General features: G+C 40.2%; 1 protein-coding gene across 1 annotated transcript in view; it reads left to right on the top strand.

Annotated features, from left to right (window-relative positions):
• LOC134876603 (exostosin-1) overlaps positions 1-25,738 on the top strand; it is a 170,692-nt gene that overhangs the window by 130,406 nt on the left and 14,548 nt on the right. Inside the window, exons 5-10 of the mRNA XM_063901620.1 lie at positions 2,546-2,639; positions 5,808-5,915; positions 10,385-10,504; positions 14,521-14,653; positions 19,341-19,459; positions 20,267-20,362. Of these exons, the coding sequence (XP_063757690.1) occupies positions 2,546-2,639; positions 5,808-5,915; positions 10,385-10,504; positions 14,521-14,653; positions 19,341-19,459; positions 20,267-20,362 (670 nt within the window). The remainder of the gene's footprint in view (positions 1-2,545; positions 2,640-5,807; positions 5,916-10,384; positions 10,505-14,520; positions 14,654-19,340; positions 19,460-20,266; positions 20,363-25,738) is intronic.

Genomic DNA, 25,738 nt, shown 5'->3' with positions numbered 1-25,738 from the left:
AAAAACCCTCCACAGCTGTTATGTAATCATTTCATCTTATCAAGCTATGTGAAGAGAGAATTTCTCCCCCAGTGTTACCTTAAATTCAGGTTTATTAACTATTGATCTGACAGCATGGTGCATTTTGTCTGTCAAGCTCGATCAATGCGAGTGTCTGAAGGCAGATACTTATATTTTACAGCTAGATTTATCTTAGTGAGAGTATAAGCTGCCCCTCACAGCAGGGTTTCACTGAGAGGTTAGTGTAGACTTAAACGGATGTAAGCACGACTGTAGAGCTTTCCAAGAATCCATCCCAAATCTGTGTACGTATCAAACATAATTCCCTGTAGTTTGCAGTATTTCAGTATTTTGTTCCTCCACTGGGACATGTCTCCATGCCAGGGCTGAACGATTAATTGCATTTGCGATAATATCGCGATATGACAAAACGAGATTTTCCAACCGCAAAGGCTGCGATTTGATTGGGCACGTGATCTGGTCACGTGACTTGCGAGCGAGCCGAGCGGAGCCGAGCGAAGCCGAGCAGGCAGGGAAAGAAGTCAACGCTGCGCTTGAACCTGTTGTACAATGGCCTCAGGCTCGTCAGAAGAGTGCACGGCTGGAAGTTTGGTACCACAGAGGGGCGGCACGTGAGTTGTGTGGAATTATTTTGGCTTTAAAAAGGAAGATGCTGCAACGTCAGGTATTGTGCAGAACGTGCCTTGCTACTGTTGCTACCTCACGAGGTTCACGATTGTAATCACGATTGATTTATTGCTTGTGTTTGTTGAAAAATACATGGGAAGAGGACCTTGAAAAAATAATCGCATATTAAATCGCAATTTTGAGGAAAAAAATCGCAATTAGATTATTTTCCCAAATCGTTCAAAACCTACTCCATGCTTTAGTGTTCAAAAAGCTCTTTATTTTTCTCATACTGCCTGTGCTGCAGCACCTCTTTTCACCCTCTGTCTGAAACCAGAGCCCAGTCTGCTCTGATTGGTTAGCTGGCCGGCTCTGTTGTGAGTAGTCAACTGCTTAGAGATGACCCGCCCCTTAACCTATCACGTACAAAGTGTTGGAGCGCTAGCCAATAGAAGTGTGACTGTTACATAGTGATGTCACTACGACCGGAAGTAACCTCCCTATGGAGGGAACTTTGGATTCTAGCTTTTACAGACCATTTACATGCACACAAATGGGAATTATTTTTTTGAATCCTTGTCTTTCATAACGTTTTCTACAATGCAGAAAGAAAATGTTAAGGGTAAAGAATAGAAAATTACTTAACACACAATATTCAAGGACACCTCTCACATCTCAGTTAATCTTTATCTGCAAAACCTGCCATCCTTACTGCACAGGAGAGAGAGAGAGAGAGAGCGAGAGAGAGAGAGAGAGAGAGATGCCCTTTCAATTAGTAGGTCCTTTAAATAACTTCTGCCGCCGATAGTTCAGATAGAGTTTCTGACACCAAGAGTCTTCACGACACAGCAGAGGAACGTTTTCATTTGTTTAATTTCTTTGTGTCATTATAATCCGGCTGTGAAATGGAGCTAAGAGCAGCTGCTGTTATCAGAACAAAGATCAAACTTTACAAAGGCACTGTCAGAGCCAAACAGTTGAGGGTTAGAAACTGAAAACAACTGTTATTATAAAAGACTGCAACATACTCAATGCAAAATTGCAAGCAAAACAAGCTTCCTTTATAGGCTGCTGGGTCATCTTAAGAGCTAGTTTAAAAAAACTCGATACAGAAAGGTGTTTATTTTATTCAAACTTCTAGTAAACAACATATTTCTCTACAACAATTATTCAAATAAAAGCATTCACACCCTCCTGATAGAAGACTTATGAAAACTCTCTAAGTTGTTCCATGTTCCTCTAAAACTTGGGGTCAAGTTTTTCAACTTGCAAGTCACTGCTGTTTGTCCAAAGCCTATGAAGAAAAGGTGTGTGTGTAGGAGTGTGTGGTCACACGGCTGGCCTGAGGATATTTCAGATTGGAGGCTAATCTGTCTGGGGATCAACTGTCCCCACAACCTCACTGTCAGACACCTGTGTGTGTGTAGGGGTGTGTGTGTGTGTGTGGGTGTGGGTGTGTGTGTTTCCTGCCTGGAAGGCCTCGCTCTATCGTGTGTGTGTGTGTGTGTGTGTGTGTGTGTGTGTGTGTGTGTGTGTGTGTGTGTGTGTATATATGATAAGTCTTTTTGATGTGACGTCTGTCATATCACTTACTGTCACTGCACTGTTGTGTGTGTGTGTGTGTGTGTGTGTGTGTGTGTGTGTGTCTGTGTCTGTGTCTGTGTGTGTGTGAGTGAAAGAGGAGGAGAGCTAAATGAAATGTCAGGTGTCCAGTTTGTCACCCAAAGACAAGGTCAGTCTAACCGCTGCTGACGGAAACAGCCTGTCACAAACAAACAGTCGGTCTACAATTACATCTTGGCTGCAGCGCTCCTCTGTTTTAATGCTTTAATGTCAAAATCCTGTGACCTTGATTTTAAGCAATGCCTGAGAAAATGTCGTCACACCTAACTGGTTTTCTCTTTGTGTTTTGGTGCAGGTTCGACTACCAGGAGCTGCTCCACAACTCCAGCTTCTGCCTGGTGCCCCGGGGCCGACGGCTCGGATCCTTCCGCTTTCTGGAGGCTCTGCAGGTTTGTGTGTGTATGTTCTGCTGTGATTACATACTGGTGTAAGGATACTACAGTCCTATAAGAGATAGTGGAAGGCTCTGTATATTTTAAATCAACTATGTTCTTTGATGGGTTGTAGGAACAGGTCAAAAGACCAAAGTATTTACCCTATACGACAACTCAGGGCTGTTTAAGGATGTTCAAAACGCTTAAGATAATTAGGCACTTCATCTTTAGGATATATATTGATGAAGTAATGCAAGATCCAGGAAGGTTTTCCATTGAGCAATTCATACAAAGTACATAAAAGACATTTACTACCTTTCCTTTCAGAGATTCAATTTGAGTTAGAGGACATTGTTTACGCTGTCAAATATGGTTTGATTTCGATTGCATAATTATAACAACAGTCTTCAACATGTTTCAATACCCACCAAATATGATTATCAGTTTATACATTTTAGTTTATTTAATTACTTACCTCCTGCAGTACAACTCTTAAAGGTGCTTCATCGCAACGTTTCTTCACACTGTCAGCATTTAATTCTGTTGGAGAAATGATTTAAAACCCAACCTAGTTTTTCTATTTCAGGTCTAAAAACCATCGAATTTAAGTTGGAAAAAAAGGTGGAATGTGTGTGTAGTTTAACAATTCAAACATTCTTCTTCGACATTGCTGGGATCATGGCATGGTGCTTTACAGAAGTTAAACACATATTGCCCTGATGGTATCTGGGTCTCATGATTTCTGGGCTAACAGCCTGTGGAGATCCAGCTGAGCACTTCAACAAGTCAAGTCCCTCGTGTTCCTCGTAGCAACAGCTGATCTTATTACTATTGACAATCTGTCATTTCCCTGCCACAGAAAAAACCTTGTTTTCTGTGGATACCCCGGCAAGAACAGAAGCGTCCTCAGACCGCAACTTGTTTCCATCTGCTGACTCTGCCGAGTGTCTTGTATTGTTGAAATTATTTTTGTTGTTCCTCACGTTGCATGCATGCGTGCACCCTCTGTCGTCACAAAATCCAAAGTCCAATTGGCAAAATACAATCTTGATATTTGTATTTTATGTGTGCATGTATGCCTTTCTCCTGGAGTAAGAGGCCCATTTATGCTTTCTGCTTTAATAAACATCCAAAGACTAACTTCCACCTGAAGTCTGTGGGCAACACAAACAAACAGTTAGTCTACAAAAAATCTGTGTTGCAATGCTCCTCTTGTGACCTTCATTTGTTCTGATGCCTGGGAAAATGTCTTGTCACCTAACTGATCACCTAACAGTAAAATAATGAAACCCTCAACCCCTTTAAAGTCTGTAGTTGCCTGTTTTAAGTTAAAGAAATGAGCAAGTGGAGAATGCTTTCTGTTGTGACGTTAAAAAACAATAGGAAGAGTGATTGGAATAAGTGAATTACTTTTAATTTGTTGCATAGTCATGCTGATTATTCTAAAGGGCTCTTTCACTCAAATCTGACGAGAGGTGGAAATCCAAAGGAGGGTCTTCTGTGCGAAGGTAAAACTAATCATCCACATTCAGAGGACAGAAAAACAAAGAGACATGCAGGAGGACGGGGGTGGTGGTTAAAAGACAAGACAAGAAAAACGTCACCTCACAAAGCCAGACTAATCAAAGCCGGGAGAGTGTGCAGCGACAGGTCACTGATCATGCACGAGGCATTTTGTGAATGTCCTTTAATCTCTCAGCTTCACTTGATTGAGAAGCAGCCCAACTTGAACTTTAAATGAAAATACCAGACTTATTGAATTTTTAACACCCCTCCCCCTACTCTTCTGACACTGCTCTGCTACTTGAGAAAATCATCAATGACATGTGATTATAACCACTCCATCAGTTCTCTTTTATAAAAAATGCACTCAGCATTTAGTAGTAAAGAGGCCCTATTATGCTTTTACGAGTTCTCCCTTTCCTGTAGTGTCTTATACAGGTTTAAGTGCATGTCAATGGTCTGCAAAGGCTACAATCCTAAGAGTTCCCTCCAAATGGAGTTTCTTGATAACTCCCGGACGTAGTGACACCACTTTATAACACTTCTATTGGCTAGCGCTCCAACACATTGTACGTGATGGGCTAAAGGGGCGGGACATCTCTAAGTGGTTGACCAATCACAACAGAGCCGGCCAGTGAAACAATCAGAGCAGACTGGGCTCTGGTTTCAGACAGAGGGTGTAAAGAGGTGCTGCAGCACAGGCAGGATGAGAAAAATAAAGAGCTTTTTGAACATTAAAGCATGGAGACATGTCCCAGGAGAGACACTAAGTAGAAATGTGAACCTGAAAACGAACAAATTACGTCCTCTCTAATCATGCTTGGAGACATGAACACAAAAAACTAGCAGTAATTATATATGATTAGTCACCACATCCAGTTATGACTTATAATTTTGGATAAATGCATTGGTAACTTTAGCAGATTTGGTTAATTCTAATTAACATTGATTCCCTTTAATTCAAAATGACATTATATCAAAAGTACACCAGAGGTTTAAGTTGAATCCAGTAAACGGCTATGTTTCAATGTATTAATAACACATACACAGTCAAATAAAAGCCACAAATGACGGACTCTTTACAAAGCCTCATCATTAAATCACTTTACAGAAACACAGAGAGCTCCTGTGGGGAAACTCAAAGAGCCCCTGATGAGTTCATGCACACTAATGAATCCTCCTCATGCTGATACACGCAGTGAAAATAAATAAAATACACTTTATTTTGTCCTTAATCTTTTTGGCAACTCCGTTTGCTTCTGCAAAACTCAATTGGAAGGCGTTGAAAGAGCCTCATCAGAGAGGAGCTACCTAAGAGGATCAGGAATATTTCCTCCCAGTGCTCGGCTGCAGACTCAGGCTTCATGTGTCACTGGGATTTTTCTCCTTCTCTTTCAAGCTGTGAAAACTTCAACAGTGAATATATTATTTTTCTCTTTGATGCAAAAACAGTCCTCTGACGGGGAAAACTTGAGACATGATTCATTGCCAACTTACAATCACATCCAAGGCTAAAGTAGACAAACAAAATCCTAAAACAAGGGCACAGAAAGTTCATCAAATCATTCGTATTAGCTTTTATTAAAGTGAAAGTGCGGACAGATATTTACACCACTATGTTCTATTCCATTCCCCAACATTTGAGAGGGTTTATATTTCTCTCTAACGTCTCTCTAACAGGCGGCGTGTATCCCGGTTATCCTGAGTAACGGCTGGGAGCTTCCCTTCTCTGAAGTCATCGACTGGAGGAAAGCCGCCATCATTGGAGATGAGAGGCTTCTGTTACAGGTAAAAATAACACAGGGGTGGAAGAAAGGATGGTTTTACAGCAAGAAAATAGGAGAGAATATACAAAGAAGAGACAAACAAGAGGAATAAATGAAGTGTTGGAATTACATGTGGCTTCCAAAGAAGGTTAGTATACTATATTTCTATAAGGGCCTCGCCTGTAGGCCAAATACAAAAATATAGAGATATTTTAAAAGTGGTTAGAACTCTTCCAACACCAAACAATAAACACAGCGGACCGAAAACGTTTTTTGATTATTTTAAGAAACAGATCAGACTGAGTTTTCATCCCATTCTGCCTCAAATGAAGAAGACTTTTTCTTGATAGTCAACATACGGTGAAACAACGGCATTAAGTGTGCATTTCGCAAAGACTTTACGTACTTTGACTCAGGAAACTAATGCAGATTAGTATATTACCAACATAATAACTGTGTCAGTTGTCCACATTATTGTGACCCAGGATACTTGATGTAGTATGAAGAGGGACCAAGGCCGTGTCAGGAGAAGGTTTTGGTGGATGGGTTGGTCCAAAAGACCAAGGGCACCGTGACTAAGTGTCCTGTTTGAAACCATAAGAAAACTTTACTTACTTGCATGAAAAGTTACTGAAGTGCATGAGCTTGCACATGCACACTGATTTATGTATGACATTGATAGGAGAACGAATGTAAGATAACAGAATCACTTCTTGTGAGATAGAAAATGAGGATGCATTGAAAAGGCGTCGTGGTGTTTAATTGGCTTGAGTTATCGTAATTACTTATGCACAAATCCAAATGCATGTTGACACGTGAAGATAAAATGTGGCCTTTCTGGAGAGGCTAATCCAGTGTCTGGGTGTCGAAATGTCAACATCTCCCCCCTAATATAACATCATCTGCCCAGACCCTTTCCCCAGGGGGTCTCAAGCATCCAGCTGTGATTCAAACACAGAGGCACATAGATCTGAAATCACTCTCAAAACCTATAAGCACAGGCGTGTGTTGCAAATATTTTAAGGAAGCGGTACTCATTTATTAAAAAGGTCGATGTTTTTGTCCAAGAATAACTGAGGAGTGTATAATTAACTCGTAGCATCTAGCAGCCGATATCTGGCGTGTATTTCACGAAGGGATGGAAATGTAATTGCAGTCATGTCCCTTTTTGGTGGATTTGATTTGATTCTGACATGACAGCTGTGATATTCAGTCACTCACACCTCCGCCAGGGACTATTTTTATCGAAGACGGATTATTCCACAATGTGATCTCCTTCTGTTCCCTTTAATTAAGGTGCTGTGCAGCTCTTGTGATATTAACATTCTGTAATTACTCTCTATATTTCCACATGCCACCTGTGTAACCTATGCAGCCACCTGCACAGCCCCGAGGTGTGAACGTGTGTGTGTGTGTGTGTGTTCGAGACTGTGTGTGTGAGTGTTTTGCTGTAATTGATATATGTCCGCTTTCAGCGCTCCTTCAGCACCATGATTTACTGTCTCTGTGAATCACACTAACAGACTGGCTTTCATTGAATTATTTCAAACGTGGCTTTGAGACAAATAAAAGCATCTTGAAAATGCAGTTCACTTTTACAGAGTTTGAACAAAACAAGCAGTTTCCCTTTAAGTGGCTTTATGTTTTAGACATTTGAGCAATTAATAAAGATATAGAGTCAGTAATAAAATACTTACATGATTTTAAAATCTAGTTGTGGGGACCAATTAAAAAGATGTACATTTTTACAAATCATTGTTTAAGTATACATGTGATGTCTTGTATCTGACACATGAAGTCATTTGCCTTTGTGTGAATTTATTTGACATGAAAATGGGGAAACAGTAAAACGCTTGTGCTAATTTCTAAGCTTTGATAGAGACCGAAAAATTACGAACTTCGTGGACACCTTTAAGCAACTCCTGGATGAAACAGCGGGATAGGAGTTCAATCAGCTATGAAATGAAGTGTCAGAATAGAGTCCTTCAAGCTCAGCTTCGGCTTTATTGCACAGTCAATTACCTAAAAGCAATTAAAAGCGTTAAAATACCCAGAAACCATTTTATTATTTTGTGTAACGACAGCATTTATACAGTTTAACACTTTTAAAAAGGATTCCTGTTGGTAAAGGGATCCTGGATGCATGCCCTCTTTGTGCTTACTCATTTTTTGAATTACAAACACACACACACACACACACATGGAGACACACTGTGCAACACAACACCTGCTGAGAGAGTTGAATCTCATTACTTTCAATTACATCACGGAGAAGTGCAATACTTGGCTGTTTAATATGTAGAGTTTCTAATCCCCCTGTGGAGAGGAGACATCATGCACAGACACACACGGACACACACAGACACACACAGACACACACAATGCCCCTGCTGAGAAACATAAACACTATTAGAGTCAATGGAGGGGAGAGAATTGAGCTGATTTGATTGCTGTTGTTTATATTCCACCTCAGAGAGCGGAACAATTAAAGCTCGCTCTGCTGTCGTCGGATCCCACGTCAACAGAAGAGCCTCCTCCCGTACCGAGCGGGACGCTTTATTCTACCTCTGATTTTATGATATCTGATTTTACAAGCTTAACCGGGAAAAGACAGGGGTCCCGCTTATCCTTAAAAGACGCACTTCGTTCATTCATCTAAACCTTTGATTTCAAATGTCTTTTAAATTAAGAAATCTTTTAATTGCTTTACAACGCTGTGACATGGGATTAGTCTATGATTTTCTTTCTAGTGTTTATTTTAGTAAATGCTTTTCACACTACCATCAAACAGATCTGGTTAGCTTACAAGTTGCATATAATATATTTTTTAAGTCTCAAAAATGATTTAATCTTACTTCCCCTGAAGTCAAAAGATCTCTGAGTAAACGTAAATATTTTACCATCAAGTTAGTGAACAATCTAACACTCAGAAATAATACTAATATCTGCTTTAGTAGCATATGCAACATAGCTCTTCTGTATTGTTTTGGTGTTTATTTAGGTCATTTTCCCTCTTTGTTTGTCCAAAAGTGATTCAGACCTCATTCTGTGACCTTTGAGATAGAAAACCCATGAAAAAATGAAGTCTAAAATCCCAGTTTTTCCTCCATTTGACTCCTTTTTTACTGCCGTAACATAGTGACATCACTACTGTTAAGTTAACCAATCACAACAGAGCCAGCCAGCTATCCAATAAGAGCAGACTACGTTCTCGTTTCAGACGGAGAGAGAACCATTTGCATCATAGGGCTGCTTTAAGACACCGAAAAAGTATATCCCTGCCAAATGTATGGTTTCCCCTGTTCCTAATTCATGAAGACAGAAGAGGAAACAATTTAAATCTGATTTAGAAAATAGATAACCACATATCGTAACTCTCACAACCCTCTCAGGGTGTCCGTGCTGTTCCACTGACCGTGTTGCCAATAAAACTTTGAGTGAAGAGCTTCTAGGATCGTGGCCAGATCACCAGAAGGGTCCTGAGCTCCAAATCCAGCTCCTCCTCCTCCTGAGAGCTGATCAGGCTCTTCAGGAACGTGGGCTGCATCGCTGCTCACTCCCTCCTCAGCTCAGGTCGTGTCTGACCTCATCAAGCAGCTACTTTGTTTTTCTCCCAACGGAGCATTAAGAGAGCGCCGTCTTCCTGCACGTCAGGATGTTTAGCTCCCTGCTCAGGTGGGCAGGCTCCTCTCTCTCCCTCTCCTCTCTTGATTTCCTCCCTTCACTGCTTCTCCATGAGGGGGTTTCTGCTGCGAGGCACAACAGCTGCTCATGTCCTCCATGACAATGCGAGCTGGGACCTGCAGTTGTCACCAGGAACAGGTTGTTAGGGCTCCTAGCAGGCCTGCAGAGTTGTTAGCAGATCTCCCTTCGAAGCTGTTTGAGGCACAAAAACACATCTGGATCAGTTATTTTATTATTAGAAATGTATCCAAAGAAAATGCACAATCATTAATACCTCTTTGGAGCAATATATGATGTACGGCAAGTTGCAAGAAAATATTGTCAACAAATCCTGGATCGCATATTACACAAATAGACACTTTTATACAATTAAGGATGGGCGATACCTTCCATTAAGGTTTTAAAGAACCCATTTGGAACACGGTGGGGTCTCTCTAAGAGGGCGGTGTATGTCACACAGATGTCGTCCTGCTCCGAGCACTTTGATCCTGTTTGAAATGGCTCTTTCTAGTCATGCTTCCTAACATAAGGTGTGAACAGAGTTTAGAGATGGACAGCAGGTGGTTGGTATTCAATCTGTCCTGGGGATAAGCTTGTTGACAGGCAGAGTAAGATGTGTGCTGAAAGAGTCTTAAGAGGGAAAATAATTTCTTCCACGTCCACAAAATTACGTATGCTTCCTCCACCGGTCTGCTGGCTTTACGCCTTTATTTTTTCCTCATCCTCAACATTGTTTAAAATCTAACTCAATCCATCTCACTGTCTTCTCTGTCCTCTGGCTTTTCCTCACGTTCCCTCTTCCTGCAGGTTCCCTCCATTACCCGGTCCGTGGGCCGTGACAGGATCTTGGCTCTCCGCCAGCAGACTCAGTTCCTGTGGGACGCCTACTTTTCCTCTGTAACCAAAATCATCTTAACTACTCTGGAGGTAAGCCTGGGGGAAAAATGCTCTTAATGGGAGTTTTGGATTAAACTGCTACATCTTTTTCTGTACCGTACATCGCCGCTGGCTATTCCTCACCTCCTAGAGATGAACTCTTTCTACAGCTGTCAGTTATACTTTACCAAAAAAAAAAAGGTTAACTGAATGTGCCCCCTCTTTTTCAGCAATGTTCTGCTTCATATTCATATGTTTTAACCTAGAAGTAGCTCAGAACACTTAGCTGAAGGGCACCTGGAAAGCAGCTTCGGTGTTATTTTGAGGCTTTTTACACTTACAAACGGAAATGTTCCACTCAGAGTCCAGACCTATAACCTCGGACATCTTGGTGATCAATTTCTAACTTTGATAAGGAAGAGTGCATAAATTCTGAGGAGATCAACTTTAATATGAATCTTTAGACACACACACACACACACACACACACACACACACTTACTAAACCTCTATGGTGATTTTTTTGTCACCACCTGTTTTCAACAACGTTTTTTGACACAAAAATGGACAAAGTTGTATTTTCAGCCGACAAAGACCAACATAATTATTCATTTTCAGTCTGATTTCACTCCCGTTTTTCTTCAGTTTTTGTCTCCACCATCTCCCATCAGATGCTAAATGCTAAACATTATGACAAAGAGCAACATAATAGCACTTGTAGTCCAATTGTAATGCAATTTTTCCTCAGTTTTGGTCTCCACCATCTTCCATAAGATGCTAAATGCTAAATATTATGACAAAGAAGAACATTATGAAGCTTGTAGTCCGATTTTCGCTTCCATTTTTCCTATGTGTTGGTCTCCACCAATAGCCCCCTATATTACTTTCTGCCGTTTGGTTCTCAACAGGTATCACAAAGTGGGTTTCTAAGAGCTTAAAGCTTCTGCAAACAAAGTTAATTGATCAATCGTTAAAGGAGGGGGTTGTGTGTGCCCCCGCAAGCTCAAGGGTAGAACATGAACTTGTCTCATTGGATTATAAAAAATCTCCCTGCTCTCATTTTATTTTCTGTTAGTTCACGTCCTCAGGGGCTGTTTGTTCTCTGAATACAGACACACAGCATTAAGACCCTCTTCATCACACCACCATCATCATCATCACATAAGCATCACCGCTATGATCCCTCTTGCAGCACATATTATTTTTGCAATCATGCTCACTTGTCATCATCCTTTGCATCACCTAGTCACATCGCTACTCAACTTCAGGCTCAGTCAGATGGGATTAGAGTCCTAGACATGATCTGGAATATAATAACCGACATGGGAGGTCAGTCATTAGCAAACTCTCTAGTTTAAAATGAATATATTCTGCACGAAATAGTGAAAATAATGGGAGAGTTCATGATTGCAGGTTGTTTTTCACCACATTAATTTGAGGTTAATCATACAGTAAGAAATGCACTTGAGTTTCTTGATCAGAAGAAATTCCAATTAAATTATAACAATATTTTTGTGGCGGTGCGTCAACTTTTAATGAGTACATATTGTGACTTTATCTCTAAGTCTGAATTAATCTTCATAATTCAAAGCGAGTCCATGTTACTTTTGCTAAAAACGGGATAGTGTTGAACGCTCAAATACAGTAGCACAAGTCATAAAACTGAACTACAGTAAAGTTTTCTAACGTACTGGTCTTCAGGCTCAAGACCATTTTATTATTTTAGTACAGTAAACATTTGAAGCAGTAAAAGACACCCATGCTCAATCTGTCACTCAGTCAGAGCCTGCTTCAAATGAAATACAATAAATGTGTTAGTTTTTTTTTTTAAATGTATTTAATTTTTGGGGGCTTTATGCCTTTAATCGGATAGGACAGTGGAGAGGGACAGGAAAGTGGGAGAAAGAGTCGGGGTGGGATCCGGAAAGGACCACGGGTCGGGAATCGAACCCGGGTCGCGGGCGTACGGTGCAGGTGCCCCAGCCAGGTGCGCCAAGGTCGGGGCCGTGTTAGTTTTTATGACAAAAAGAGACTGGAAAAACAAAACCGTTATGCCAAAAATAAAGCAAATACTGTACATCGAAATAACAGAATAAAAAACATATCCATAGTTTATTTTTCATCACACTGCCGAACAAATGCTGAATTTCTTGCGTACGGTAAAGTACACATTTAGCATAACGTGTTTTTTAATATTTGTTTTCCCATCTTTTTTGTTTGCATGAAGCGTTTGGCTTATAAAGAAGCTTGATGTTATCATGTACCTTGAATCACTAATCAAATTAAGGCCAATTGCAACGTATTATTCCCCTACAATCACTGCACAAACAACACCTCATTGACACTGCTGGCTGCCCAGAGGTAGCAGGGTATGAAATAAGACAGAAGCGCACTGACAGCCGTGCACCGCTGGCCAGATGTGCTAAGAACTCCAAACCAGCTCGCCTCCGGGCTAAATGGGTGAAATGAGGCGTTGTTGATAGCTCTAGTGGCCCACATACTGGGAGGCTGGCAGTCGGTGTCATGAGGGGTGTGTGAGTGTGTGTTAAAAGCTGGCTTGTGTGCCAATTTTCCACAGATCTGTTGACATCTATGGGGTTGGTGGAAAAAAACAGAATGGCCCCAAAAAAAATGTGTTTTTCTATTGTTTGGGTCACTTTTACTGTCATATTTATTGATATTTTTCAAGTTGAAGATGTATTTGTAGATGAAATGGACATCACCTATTCAATAACCATTCAAATCTAAACATAGATGAGCATTATGTTACCTCTAAAGGCTTTACACATTCACAAATTGGTTCATTTAATACCTAAATACATGATTGAACATGCATGGTTCACGGGCTAATTTTTGTGCCTGTTGGTTTTTATAAGAGCGTTAAATATAAAGAAGTCTTTTGTAAACAGGAGTTGGCAGGTAATTCTTTTAAAAGGTCACAAGGTTATTAACTTCCTAAGGTCCCATATATCATCATATCTCCTTTGAGTATATGGAAGCGGGTAAAAGGACTCAAATGATACTTTTAATACTTTGATAGACCGCCCCCTAAGAGACAGAATACTTCAATGCTATCATAATATACATTTCAAAGCTTGCATAACTTAAAGGTATCAATTAATAACAGAACAACTGTATTATTAGCTTAAACAAATGACATTTTTGTATCTGAACTGGACTGAAACCAGACGTTGTATTGTGTTTAGAGACTAGTGGTCTTCCTCAAAGCCCCCTGCAGATTTAAAACACTCCTCCTGACAACCCTGACCTTTGGTAACACGTTAGATGGATGATATTAGCTAAATAGCTAATGGACTCCTCGTGTTGGGAGCAAGTTGTTACCCCAAGTGAAGCAAGTGTCTCAGGGCTGTTCCCCGAGCGGTCGGGGCTAAACTGCTTTTACTTCCAAATGTTATCACATGTCTGGAGTCAGAGTGGGGAAAGTGTAAAGAGGCCACACTGAGGAGGTGTGTGTTATATGTAGCTTTAATGAGCCATATGATGTTTCCTCCGGCTCATATGGACACTTTCTTCTTCCTGGATCAAACAACACAGTGGAAAATTACAATTTATGAGGATTTTTTTTATTATCCAGCATTTTTTATCCATAAACTCAATTTAAAATTAAATTTGCTGTTCGGTTTCACATTAATTTCTCCTCTAGTAACAAAAACCTGTAATTCTTTCGCTTTACAACCATTTCATTTAGCTTAAAGGCAGCAGAATTGTCCAAAACCATAAAAGAAAACCCTTTACTTTGTCTAATAATTGAAATGCTCCTTTGAGACATGCTTTTCTTGCACACTTTGTCAAGCCCTTTCTATGTGAATTAAATAAATGAACTAATCACATCTCAGTCTTTTTTTGTCCTCTTCACACTTCGTATCTTCACCTCTCTTCGCTCCTCGTGTTTTTCTCACTTTCACTTTGTGCTGTCTCCTTTTCCCACCTTTATGATTTTCCTAATCGGTTTGATTTCAATATCAAATCTTCTTCCTTTTTCTCACATGCCTCCTTCCTTCTCCTCTTCCTCTTGTTGCTGTACTTTCTCTGTTTCTCCTGTCCAGATCATCCAGGACCGCGTGAACTCCCATGTGTCCAGGAACAGGTTGCTGTGGAATTCCCTTCCTGGTGGTCTCCATGCGCTCCCCCAGTACTCATCCGACCCTGCCCAGTTCCCTTTTTACTATGCCATACTGGGTAAGCGTGCGCCTAATTTGTCTTTGGTAGTTTCAAACATAACCTCTGTGAACCCTGATAGAGTGGTGCAGGATTGAGTCCTTTACACCCAGAAATGAGTTAGCATTGTACCACTCCCTCATGTTGCAGTCAACCGTTTTGAGTGTTTTGTGCTTCGATGCCTGATAGAAAGCTCTGTGGTTAAAACAAGTTTATGAGATTTTCATGTAAAATCTCTTTCAAGCAGAACATTAGCCGCCTTTAGCTTAGCGATGGCTACATGAAGTCATGTGACCGTGAGAGATTGCTTATAGCTTAACGTTAGCTTTGCTTTAGCTTCAAAAATCCAAAAGTGGTGTTCATGTGTGGGGAAGAAGTTGAGTATCAAAGACTTTTTTATGCAATGTTCCAAAATCCAATGGGGGCTTTTTGTCGACGGACCCTTGCAAAGCTAACTTTGGGGTCAGCCTATAAAAAGACGTCATCACTGCACCACTTTATTAGGGTACTTTCAAACCCCTGATTGTCTCAATTTGCATCTGTACTCCTCTTGGTCACAACTCAATCAAACCTTAACACAGAGACATTGACCACGTATGTCAATGTTTTCCAGATTGTTTTTGATGCCGTCCTTAAAAGAAAAAGCCTAAATCTGGTTGAAAAATATTTAAAAAAAGATGTATAATCATCCCATGTGCCTGTGAATCCTTACAGGTTTCCTCTATTATATAAAAGAAATGCAATGATGACTGTGTTTTGTACATTGCAAACAGAAAGGCTAGCGGCTCATTTAGCATACTTTATTGATGCCCATTTTCCAAACTAATCACAAATTGGCAGAAAGGAAGAACGGGGTTCAACTCACTGAACTTTTGGAAACGTTCTATGTACTTTTAAGACTGTCTGCACAGTGCGAGACTTTGAAAACCTCTGCCTCAGCCAAAACCAAATTTGAAAAACGGCAGTGTTCCTCCTCTGCTCTTGCCAGCAATCACCTGTCAGTTTCTGATGATGTTCCTCCTTAGATTTTTCTGTTAATGGAGTTGAAATTCTTCCAGTTTTCTCTTAAATTATTCCAAGTGAACTGTTGATTCTGCCTGGAAGCTGTTGGCTACACAAACAAACCTTATCTCGATACAAAAGAAGAGCATAGCAGAGACAAGGCTGCTGTTTGCTGCTTGTATACAAGTCTGCAGACATAAAAGCGACAAATGTAGAGGCTGACCTCGTAATAAAGAGTGCAAAACTAAGATGGAAATAAGCAAAGTGATCAAGACTGCATGTAAAATATATTAGAGTTGTTGAAGCAGAGTTCAGAAACTTCAAGCTGCAGGCACAGAAAGTTGCATGGTGTGGTTGTAGATATGCAGACTGGCGAAGCTGAGGCTGTAACTCAGATCGATGTTTGTCTTTCTCGGAGGAATTGTGGACACAAGGGTTAGAAGGAAGAAAGAAGGGAGGGATCGGGGGATGGAGGGAAAGATTGGGCAGTTCGGTTTATGCCTCTGCAGTAAATCTCTATTTTAGCGGCTGCCATCTCCTGTGCTGCTGCTCGGGGAATAACTTGTCGCCGACGCCGTGTGTATGCCGTCTCACTCTGCTACCTTCCCATAAGTTTTCACGGCGAATCGGTCGCAACTGCTGCCTGGTAGTTTGAGAAGTTTGACTTACTGCAGTGACCTCAGGAGCTGTACAAATATCACGATTTGACGGCTCAAGTTACATCTTAACTTTAGTTTGTGGAGTGCTGTGCTGTGGAGCTACTTTAGGTTGTATAACACAGACAAAAAGAGGTTGCTAGAGCTGTAGAGGACCCTTAAAGACTTTAGCATCGGACAGTTAAAGGAATGGGACTACATTGATCAGCAAAAGTCAGAAATAAATGCACATGTCTTAAAGGGGCTCCATTATGCTCATCTTCAGGTTCATATTGGTATGTTGTGCCTCTACTGGGACATGTTGACATGCTCTACAGGTTTTTCTTGGAGGTAATTGGTGTAACAGACATATCAAGGTCACCTGTCCACTGACATTTGGCATTTAAAATCCACAGTAAACTCATATTTTCCAAGCAGAATGACAGGAAAGATGTTTCAGGAAGTCTTTACATTTGGATCATCGAACTCTTGGCTTTTGCTCTCAAATGTAATATCTATTTAATAATTTACAGACACCATGTGCTACTTGTTTTAAGATTCAGCAGCTTAGTGTCCGGTACAGTACCTCTATCAAAACACCAGCAGAAATAAGATGAGGACACTTGACAGAAAGACAGAAAAGTGTGCACTTACTACCTCCCAGTTTTGACAAGATTTGTGTAACATTAACAACCATTCAAAATGCCATCATTTATGTCAGTCTACAAGCAATTAGACACACCTCCAATCATGCGAGTCAGCCTGGTGGATTAATTAGCCACATGTGACCTTAATTGCTTTTGCTCTCACACAGAATATCTCTTAAGCACTTCATGGCGACTACATGCTACTTGGTTTAAGGTTGGAAAGGGTTAGAGTGAAGTGCAATAAGATACTGAAACTAGTCTGCAGACATTAACAGCAACACAGGAAGCTGTCTCCTCACCAGGCCCTCGCTTAGCAAGCACTTACAATGACACAATCCATATGTCTCTTTGCAGACAGTTTAATACACATTCACACTTGGCTTCACGGAAGTCTTACTACTGTAATATGAACTCCCGGGTGGACTTATGACCCACACCTTGTCACAAGGTGTGAACCACTCAGAATCAATACAGTGTAGAGACCCCTACTTCTTAAAAATGCCGGGTGCTACACTTCCCAGTAATGCAGTAAATAAACGAGTCAGCATCAATTATTTTGTCCTTTATTGTCTATCATAACCTTGTTCTAATTAGTGCAACAATTTGCCTGTGATAAATAAACGTATGTAATGTAATAAAATGTCAAAAAGGCACAACTCTTTCAAGAAAACGCAGATGAAACAGAACGACTGAGCTTTTTATAGGTGACCCCCTCAAGGGCAGACCTGGTGCTTCCATAAATACCACTAAGCCCACCTGAGATGGCTGGTCTTGGGGCCCGGTGTCAGAGAGATGGATAGAGCTACACTAAAGAGCACTCTGGCTCCGCTTAACCATGAGGATGTGTGTATTCCCTTATTCCCGTTCCCGCCAAACACTTGGCATGCCATGTGCCTGCAGTCAGCTGCCCGAGGCTGCTGTATATTCTGAGGGTCAGTAGTTTGGGTTTTGTTTTGTTAACTCAGTTAGAACAAGTTATATATATAAACAGCGAATGAATATTAAATCAACTTTGTGACATCTGAGCCTTTCTTACCCTCAGATGTGCATTAACTTCATCTTCTTTTTATAATACATACAGGGAATAACAGTTATGTTATCTTATTATATTAGCAGTAACGTATTAGTATTTCCTGAAAGAAATGATGTGGTATCTTCGTCTCAAGAAGAGCGATTTATTTAGCAAAAAATATAAACTTTGCCTCATATTTCTCCCAGGAGTCGGAGGAGAGCAAAGCAGAGTTGAAAGAAACATTAATAAAGGACTTACACAAATTAAAATGGAACCCCAACACCCCAAAACTCTTACGTTGCTCTGGATGTGTAAATATAGGCAACTGTTTGCTAATACATTTCAATCAACAGTATAAGGCAATATCATTCAGATGTTCTGCTACTTCCAAGATGTGTTGCGTTGTCATATCATCATAATTTGTCATAGCTTCAGATATGTCCAAGGAGTAAAGATGATTAGGAAACCTACATACTTAATTGTTCTGTCAATCAAGTCCCATTGATTGCTGTTGCAGGAATTTAAAAACCCAATCCTCTGTATTATCTGCATGCCTTTAGTGTGAAGCAGGGAGTTCCCTGTGCATTAAAACCTGCAGAACAGTCAATTAAACTGTTGGTATAGCTCTAATAGACACAATATACATGATTTGTTTTCCAATCAGAACAATAATCACCATTACAACTCACTCAGCTTGCAGCGACGGTAGCTGTGTGATCTTTACTAAATTAAATCAGTGTGTGCTGATGTCATTATTGTTACACCGGGCATTAACAGAACTCTTTTTACAAAATCAAAACACATTAATGTAATTATATTATGAACTGATTATTTGCATGTACGTCACGAAGCAGGGTTAAGTTTGTTTTACTATTCCAAATATACAGGATTACTGGATTCATGTTTATGTGGAATAGAAACTATATTCAGAAAATGAAATCCAATCGTAGAGCCAGTGCTTTATAATATTGGTACGTTTCTTGCCACAGGGGGAATACATTTCCTCGACTCCATTTACCCATTGCAGCGAATACTGGGGATCATTTATCGGGGAAGTGATTTCAAATGTGGTTCTGCTACAAATCTTCTTTAGTTCATTTGTTTGCCCCAATAAAATGCAACAAAAAAAACACAATTACAAGAGCCTCCTTCAAATTCAATTTCTCCTTATAGGAACAAATCCACAAGATTCCTAATTCGCTAAATAAGACGGTCAATGCTAATGCATCAGACGTGTTTACTCGTGCTCAGTCATGGGGAGTATATATCCTGTCAGAAAGATTGATGAGGGGTGCAGCACGGAGCACTGTGTCCAGGTATGGGGCTTGATGGAGAGCTATAGCTGTGCAGATCTGTGTTTAAAAACCTAGTTTACATCTGTGTGTGTGTGCGTGTGTTGTGTGTGTGTACAGGTAAGAGCCCGTCACAGCACTTCACAGCTGTGATCCATACGGTGACTCCTCTGCAGGCCCAGATCTCCCCCGTGGTGAAGCTCATCATCGCTGTAGCCAAGTCCAACTTCTGTGCACAGGTAGGGAAAAGTGTGTGTACATCCTGCTGGGATTTGATGCAGCTTCGACTAAAGGAAATAATGAAAAGCAGTATTTAAAATGAGCTGTGAAAGCGACATCAAGAGGTGGTAATACTTTGTGAGACAAAGGTATCACTTGTAACTGTCTCATGTTTTAATTAGCACCTTTTTTTCCTGCTTGTCCTAAACTCCGTTTGTCTTCCTTTTTTAACTTCTACCAAGTAAAATGTAATGAGTGCATAAATACAACAGGATGCCACTGAAGAAAACACTCTGTTATTTAAAGAAAAACCCATTATCTTGAAAGTAGTCTGGCGTCATTGACTGTACGACATTATTTGGCGAGGGATAATGAAATGAAACTCTAAGCGAGTGTGCAGACACCATGAAATGTCCACCTGTCATGGGAGAGTGAGCACACTTTGCAAACAAAGTCAAGAACATGTTAACATGCATTCATAATCCCACACAATCATATCGAAGGGAACTTTTTCCTACTAAAATGACTGCTTTATTTGAAAGAATATTGCTTAGAAAATACGGAATTAACTGACTTTTTCTTGCAATATCTTGTGTTTTTCTTACTGAGCCTTACTGCTAACATTGTGTTTATCCTCATTATAAGATACATACTTGACTGGTACCTAAGATGCTAACTAACGTGCCGTTACAATTACTGGAAAGTAGTGGGACAGATATTTAGCATGCTTTGTGCTTAAGGTGAAAAGAAGCATCAGGAAAAACACATGCAGAAACTAATGCATATTGATATACATGAGTATACAGCTGTGCACTTTCTCCGTACAGATTGTGGTTTTATGGAACTGCGACAAGCCTTTACCTCCTCGGAACAAGTGGCCCTCCACCAGCGTGCCTCTCACTGTCATTGAAGGACAGAGCAAGGTAACAGCTTCTGGCTTTTTGCATCTATTATGTATGAAAAGATGCTTTTGTAGCTTAGCAGTGAAGATATTTATCTCGCCTTTTTATAAAACAACCAGGCCAGAGTTTCTAGGCTATGAAACAATTAGGCTTCTTTCTGCTTTCTAAATACTACAAAGCAGGTTAATGAGGAAAATACCTGCTAGATCTTAAGAATTGTGTGTCTGTTGAAGAATCCTGAAGTATATCATATGTACAACAAAAGAAAAAATCTTTTGCATGTAAACCTCTGCCGTTTTGAGTGTGTTGCTAGGCAGATTTCAGCCAAGAGATGTAACGGAAAGGCCAACCAGAGGTCAACATGAAACAAGTTATATATATATATATATATATATATATATATATATATATATACAGTGTTTAAACATGTTTTGTTGCTCTGAAAAGTAAAAAAAATATCTAAAATTCAAAATAAAATGTAGTTAGATTGGCATAGATTTAGCAGAGCCCTATTGGACAATATATAACACTCTTGCTTCTATTGGTTAGCGCTTCAACACATTGTACGTGATAGGTTGAGGTGTGGGACATACTGTATATTAGCTGTTGATCAATTACAACAGAGCCGGCCAGCTAACCAATCAGAGCAGACTGGGCTCTGGTTTCAGACAGAGGGTGTAAAGAGGTGCTGCAGCACAGGCAGTATGAGAAGAATAAAGAGCTTTTTGAACATTAAAGCACGGAGACATGTCCCAGAGGAGGTACTAAATACAAATGATCATAATATGTCCGATTTAAAATACTCAAGTACAATACAAATGATTCTTAAGAATACTGGAAAAGCGTATTTAAGTTATAAAATAGACTCTTGATGGTGACATTGGAGTGATCCCAGCAGTGTTGGGATTCTTCTCAATGCATGCACTCAAGACTGCCAGCAGCACTTACAATTGTCTGGTGTTTCTCATTTACACTCGCATTTAAACAATTGAGCTACTTCCTAAAAATAAACACATTTATTCACCCACTGAACACACACACACACACACACACACACACACACACACACACACACACACACACACCAACCTCTTTCTCTCCCCTTCTAATCCCGACGCTTTGCTTTCTAATTCCTTCTGTTTGTTTTCATGTAAATGTGTCCCCGTTGAAACCCAAGAATGATTTTTCCACTGGCGACAATAAAACGTGTGTGTGTGTGTGTGTGTCGGTACCCTTTGGGCCTATAATTAGTCATCTGGTGTATTGTCGTAGAGCCCAGACAGATGCTCTTCAGCGTTTTCCCACTAAACACTCTCTGTGTTTGTTTGCTCCATAATAACCACACACACACACACACACACACACACACACACACACACACACACACACACACACACACACACACACACACACACACACACACACACACACACAGTTCCCACTCTGCCCCGACAGTGCGCAGCAGCGGACTAATTTAGTTTGTTAGGAGTGTGATGCTGAGTGGAAACACTCCATCAGAAAGTTTTCAGATCAATACTGTCTCCCTCTTTACTTCTGTTTGCTTACACTCCTTTCATCAAATAGCATATGTACTCTTTAATCCATTTCAATACTGTCTCACAAGTCCTCACACAAATGAGAAAAATAGGTGGCTTGTCCGTCATGGTATAAAAAAGGAATGATTGATTGAGAGGAGGCAGGAATTTCCTTGTTGGCCTTTTTTACCTGGCCTTATTAATACATCTGTACCATAGAGTTTCAAAGGAACTGAATCAGCTTTATCGTCCGAATATGTTTACTAGGAATTTGACTTACCAGATAATCATAATCAATCCCTAAAGATGTTACAAAAAGGAAGCAAAGCAGAGTTGAAACTGTACTTGCCGGACAAAAACAGCTTTAAAATGTTGCATAGGGACACACAGAAAAAGTATGAAATCAAGTGTAATGATTTGTCATCAGGTTTTTTGAAGACCATTTCATAATATAGATTAAATTTAGGATCAATAAATAAATAATCATATTTTGTTATTTTTTTTAAATCCTGCGTTTTTGGCTGCACAGTATTTCATTTTCAGTCCCAGTAGGTCAGTTTGTAGGGAACCGAAGGATTGCTGGTTCCCGATTGGACCAAAAATACAGAGGGTGGATTTGGATCCGGTTTGTGCATGTTGTATTTCGAGCCTATAGAGTAATTGTGAAATATCACCAGCGTGAAGATCCAAATTTCACCTCAGGGATCAATAAAGGATCTTTATCTGATACGACCTCTTCCTTGTCATTCCTTCTGTTAAGTACACAGATGCTTTTGTTTACTTACTTATAAAACTAGTGTACGACTTTCTTTACTGATGCAACTTTTCAAATCTGGCATTAGAGATTGTTGCATTGACCTTACTTGAGTTATCAACTTACTTTATATATATTTACAGTCTTTGAATGATCGATTATACACGAAAGACATGCTGATCCTGACCTTGTCATATGTTTCTGACCTTCATTTTCTTGTTTGCTTTCTATTCGAGTATGTACACAACTAGCATATAGTTGTAGTTTGCACTGGGGGGATTCGGATGGCTTCAAAGCCTCCTTAATGTTTCAGGATTGCACAAGTTTAAATGATATGCTTACCATCAGGTGGATCGGGTCGTTCAGCCTGGTCTTTCTATAAGTGACGACCTGCCTGCTTTGCGTTTCTGACCCCCTCACATCAATATGATCAAAGGACTTCCCACTACCGCTGTTAATGTGTCGACTGCATCTCACCTTCATCCATCACCCTGCAGTATGCCCCAACTACCGGAAGTGAATATTGATAAGTAAATCTTCAGCATTGATCCTGAATCCTTAGGTGCGCATTTCAATTATACCAAAGGAGCATAAAAGTGACCGGTTCAAAGGTGAATGTGCCGAAACGTGATTGGACAGAGGGTCAGGGCAGGGGTGAATTGATAGTCTCGTTTTGACCTCGAAATATAATTTAGATTCAGTATCGGACTGTAAACACTGTCAGATTTCATTTTTAGGGTGAAGATGTGATCTTTGTCTTTTAGCAGTAATTTACAGACACATCGATGACATTAAGACAGAATGGAGATCTCCAATGACTCCTCCTTTAAAGAGAGGAAATGGGTGGATGGAGGGCCACTAAGATAAGGCTCAGACCATTGAACTGCCAGTGATCTCAGTGGGATCTTATCTCGGTCCGGAGGCAGAAAACCATTGACACCAGCCAGAGGGAGGGGGGGGGCAGTGTCTGTGTGTATGTGCACAGGTAGAAATCAGGTTCAGGTTCACATTTGTGCATTATTTGTACATGCTATAATGTTAAAAAGTGTAGTTTTTCCATTGAAGCTGTCTTAGTTTATTGTTCAAGCATGCCAAAGTTGATGTAGATGTCATTAGCAGTATGGATGATTTAGCAGATGACCCAAGTTATCACAATGTATAAGCTGAATGTCCCTACCAAATGTCTCATGTGAAAATGTTGTTTCATTAAATCAGTGAATACATTTGCCCTGCCTTTGCTACTTGAGGAAACTTAAAGGTCTCCTATTGTGTTTTTTTTATGGATTGATCTCTCTGTCTGAAGAGGGACGTTTTCTAAAGGAGAAACTCAGCCAAAAGCTGCCGTGAAGAAACCCCATATTATGTTCCAAACCACATCCAGCATTATTTCTGAAATGCTTCTCAGTGTTTACCACTAGAACAGAGACATTATATGCATTATATATACAACAACTCTAAGTCCCTCCTGCAGACATCCTGCTGAACACACACACATACACACACAAGAGGTGCTGCGGAGGGGATTCAGCTCGCGACTGTATACGGGGGATGATATGTTGGGACGTGTCACGTGGGCGGGACGTTGCCAGTCGTTCAGTGTAAAGCCAGCCCACATTTCGGTTATGACGTCATATCGGCAGCAAATCTGGATCCGCTCGTTTGTACCCCCGTTTTTAGAGATGTGGGTAAGGAGGAAAAGAGAGAAGGTCGTATTTTCTGACACTTTGTGATTATCTGGGCCCAAATTGGAAGAAATGAAGCCCATAATTATGTTTTTGCGTTGGTTCTTTTCCGATTTTACTTTTCAATATTGTGAATTTATTTAATTTAGAGCATTAGCCCAGCATGAATGCAGTTGATTATCTGGAAAGTATCTAATTTAGTTAAGCCAATTAGACTGCAATGGTGGTTTTATAAGAAGACGTTACACTACCACGAACACCGTCCTAACTGAACTAATTACCTGCCGGCTGATTATAGGGCATCCATCCAAAGAAAATACACTTTCTGCCAAAAGTTCTCACTCTAAGCTCTGATTTAATGCAATTTTTTAAATGTGGCACTCCCAAATCATTTAGCGGTTGTGCTACGCTCCATTTCTTGATGAGATGGCAGTCGGCATCCATTGGCTCATTAAGCTGAAGTGGAAGTTGATATTAACTTGGAAATGCAAAATAAGCCGCTTAATATTTCCCCTGAGGGTGTAAATTAAATCTACTTTATTTAGGACAGTGACAGTATGGAGGTCTATATCAATTACATTAAACCGTAGTTGACCAAGATAATTACGGTTTTACAGGAGTTTTGTTTCCCAAATCAAGAGAGATTTATTCAGACTGTTAAACTACATGTGACCTACAGTGGGATTACATTTAACACATTACCTTGTAAAGAAGACAGCCATTAACGTTTTTTAAGTACACAACTAACCTTCAGGTCAGCAGTGATTGAGTTGTTGCGCTGGACACAGAGATGGGACCCAGAAATAAGATCTGCTGCACATTTGGGATCATTATTTGATTATAAAAGGAGAAGAATCTTCAGGCTCAATCTGCTGAAATTGAACCCACCAAGCCACTGCCCATCTCAGGTATAAGAAGAGACATAGGCAGACATACTAAACTGTAAAAGTCACAGGTAAATCAGAATCAAGAATCCAACTGAGCCGTGTAATAAATGAGTCTTCAGGGTTATATCATAATGTCTCTATCACAGGTTGTAAAGTTGGAGCTGATTTAAATTACTTTGTATTCTGCTACTGGAAGTCTTTACCTGTAATTAGATGTCACTCTTTATTTATTAGTTGAATTGTATTTTGTATTACCTAATAATCTGATCTTTTTAAGTAACTAAAGCTGTCAGATAAATGGAGTGGGGCAAAAAGTCTAATTTAGGCTTCATATATGTTTGGAAGTAGAAGCGTATAGTAGCATTTCAAATAGTCTAACTATTTACTTTATTATACTGTGCCTCTGCTGTTCATTAATAGTACTTCAACATCAGTGGTTCTCAACTGGTGGGTCGTGACCCAAAAGTGGGTAGTGGAAGTGAAAAAAAACAATGACGGAAAAAAGTCCACTTTTATTTTTGAAGGCCGAAATTTTGAAT

This window comes from Eleginops maclovinus, chromosome 15 (genome assembly GCF_036324505.1).
Source record: "Eleginops maclovinus isolate JMC-PN-2008 ecotype Puerto Natales chromosome 15, JC_Emac_rtc_rv5, whole genome shotgun sequence".
In the NCBI taxonomy this organism is placed as follows: domain Eukaryota; kingdom Metazoa; phylum Chordata; class Actinopteri; order Perciformes; family Eleginopidae; genus Eleginops; species Eleginops maclovinus.
This window is presented reverse-complemented; position numbering and strand designations above follow the sequence as displayed.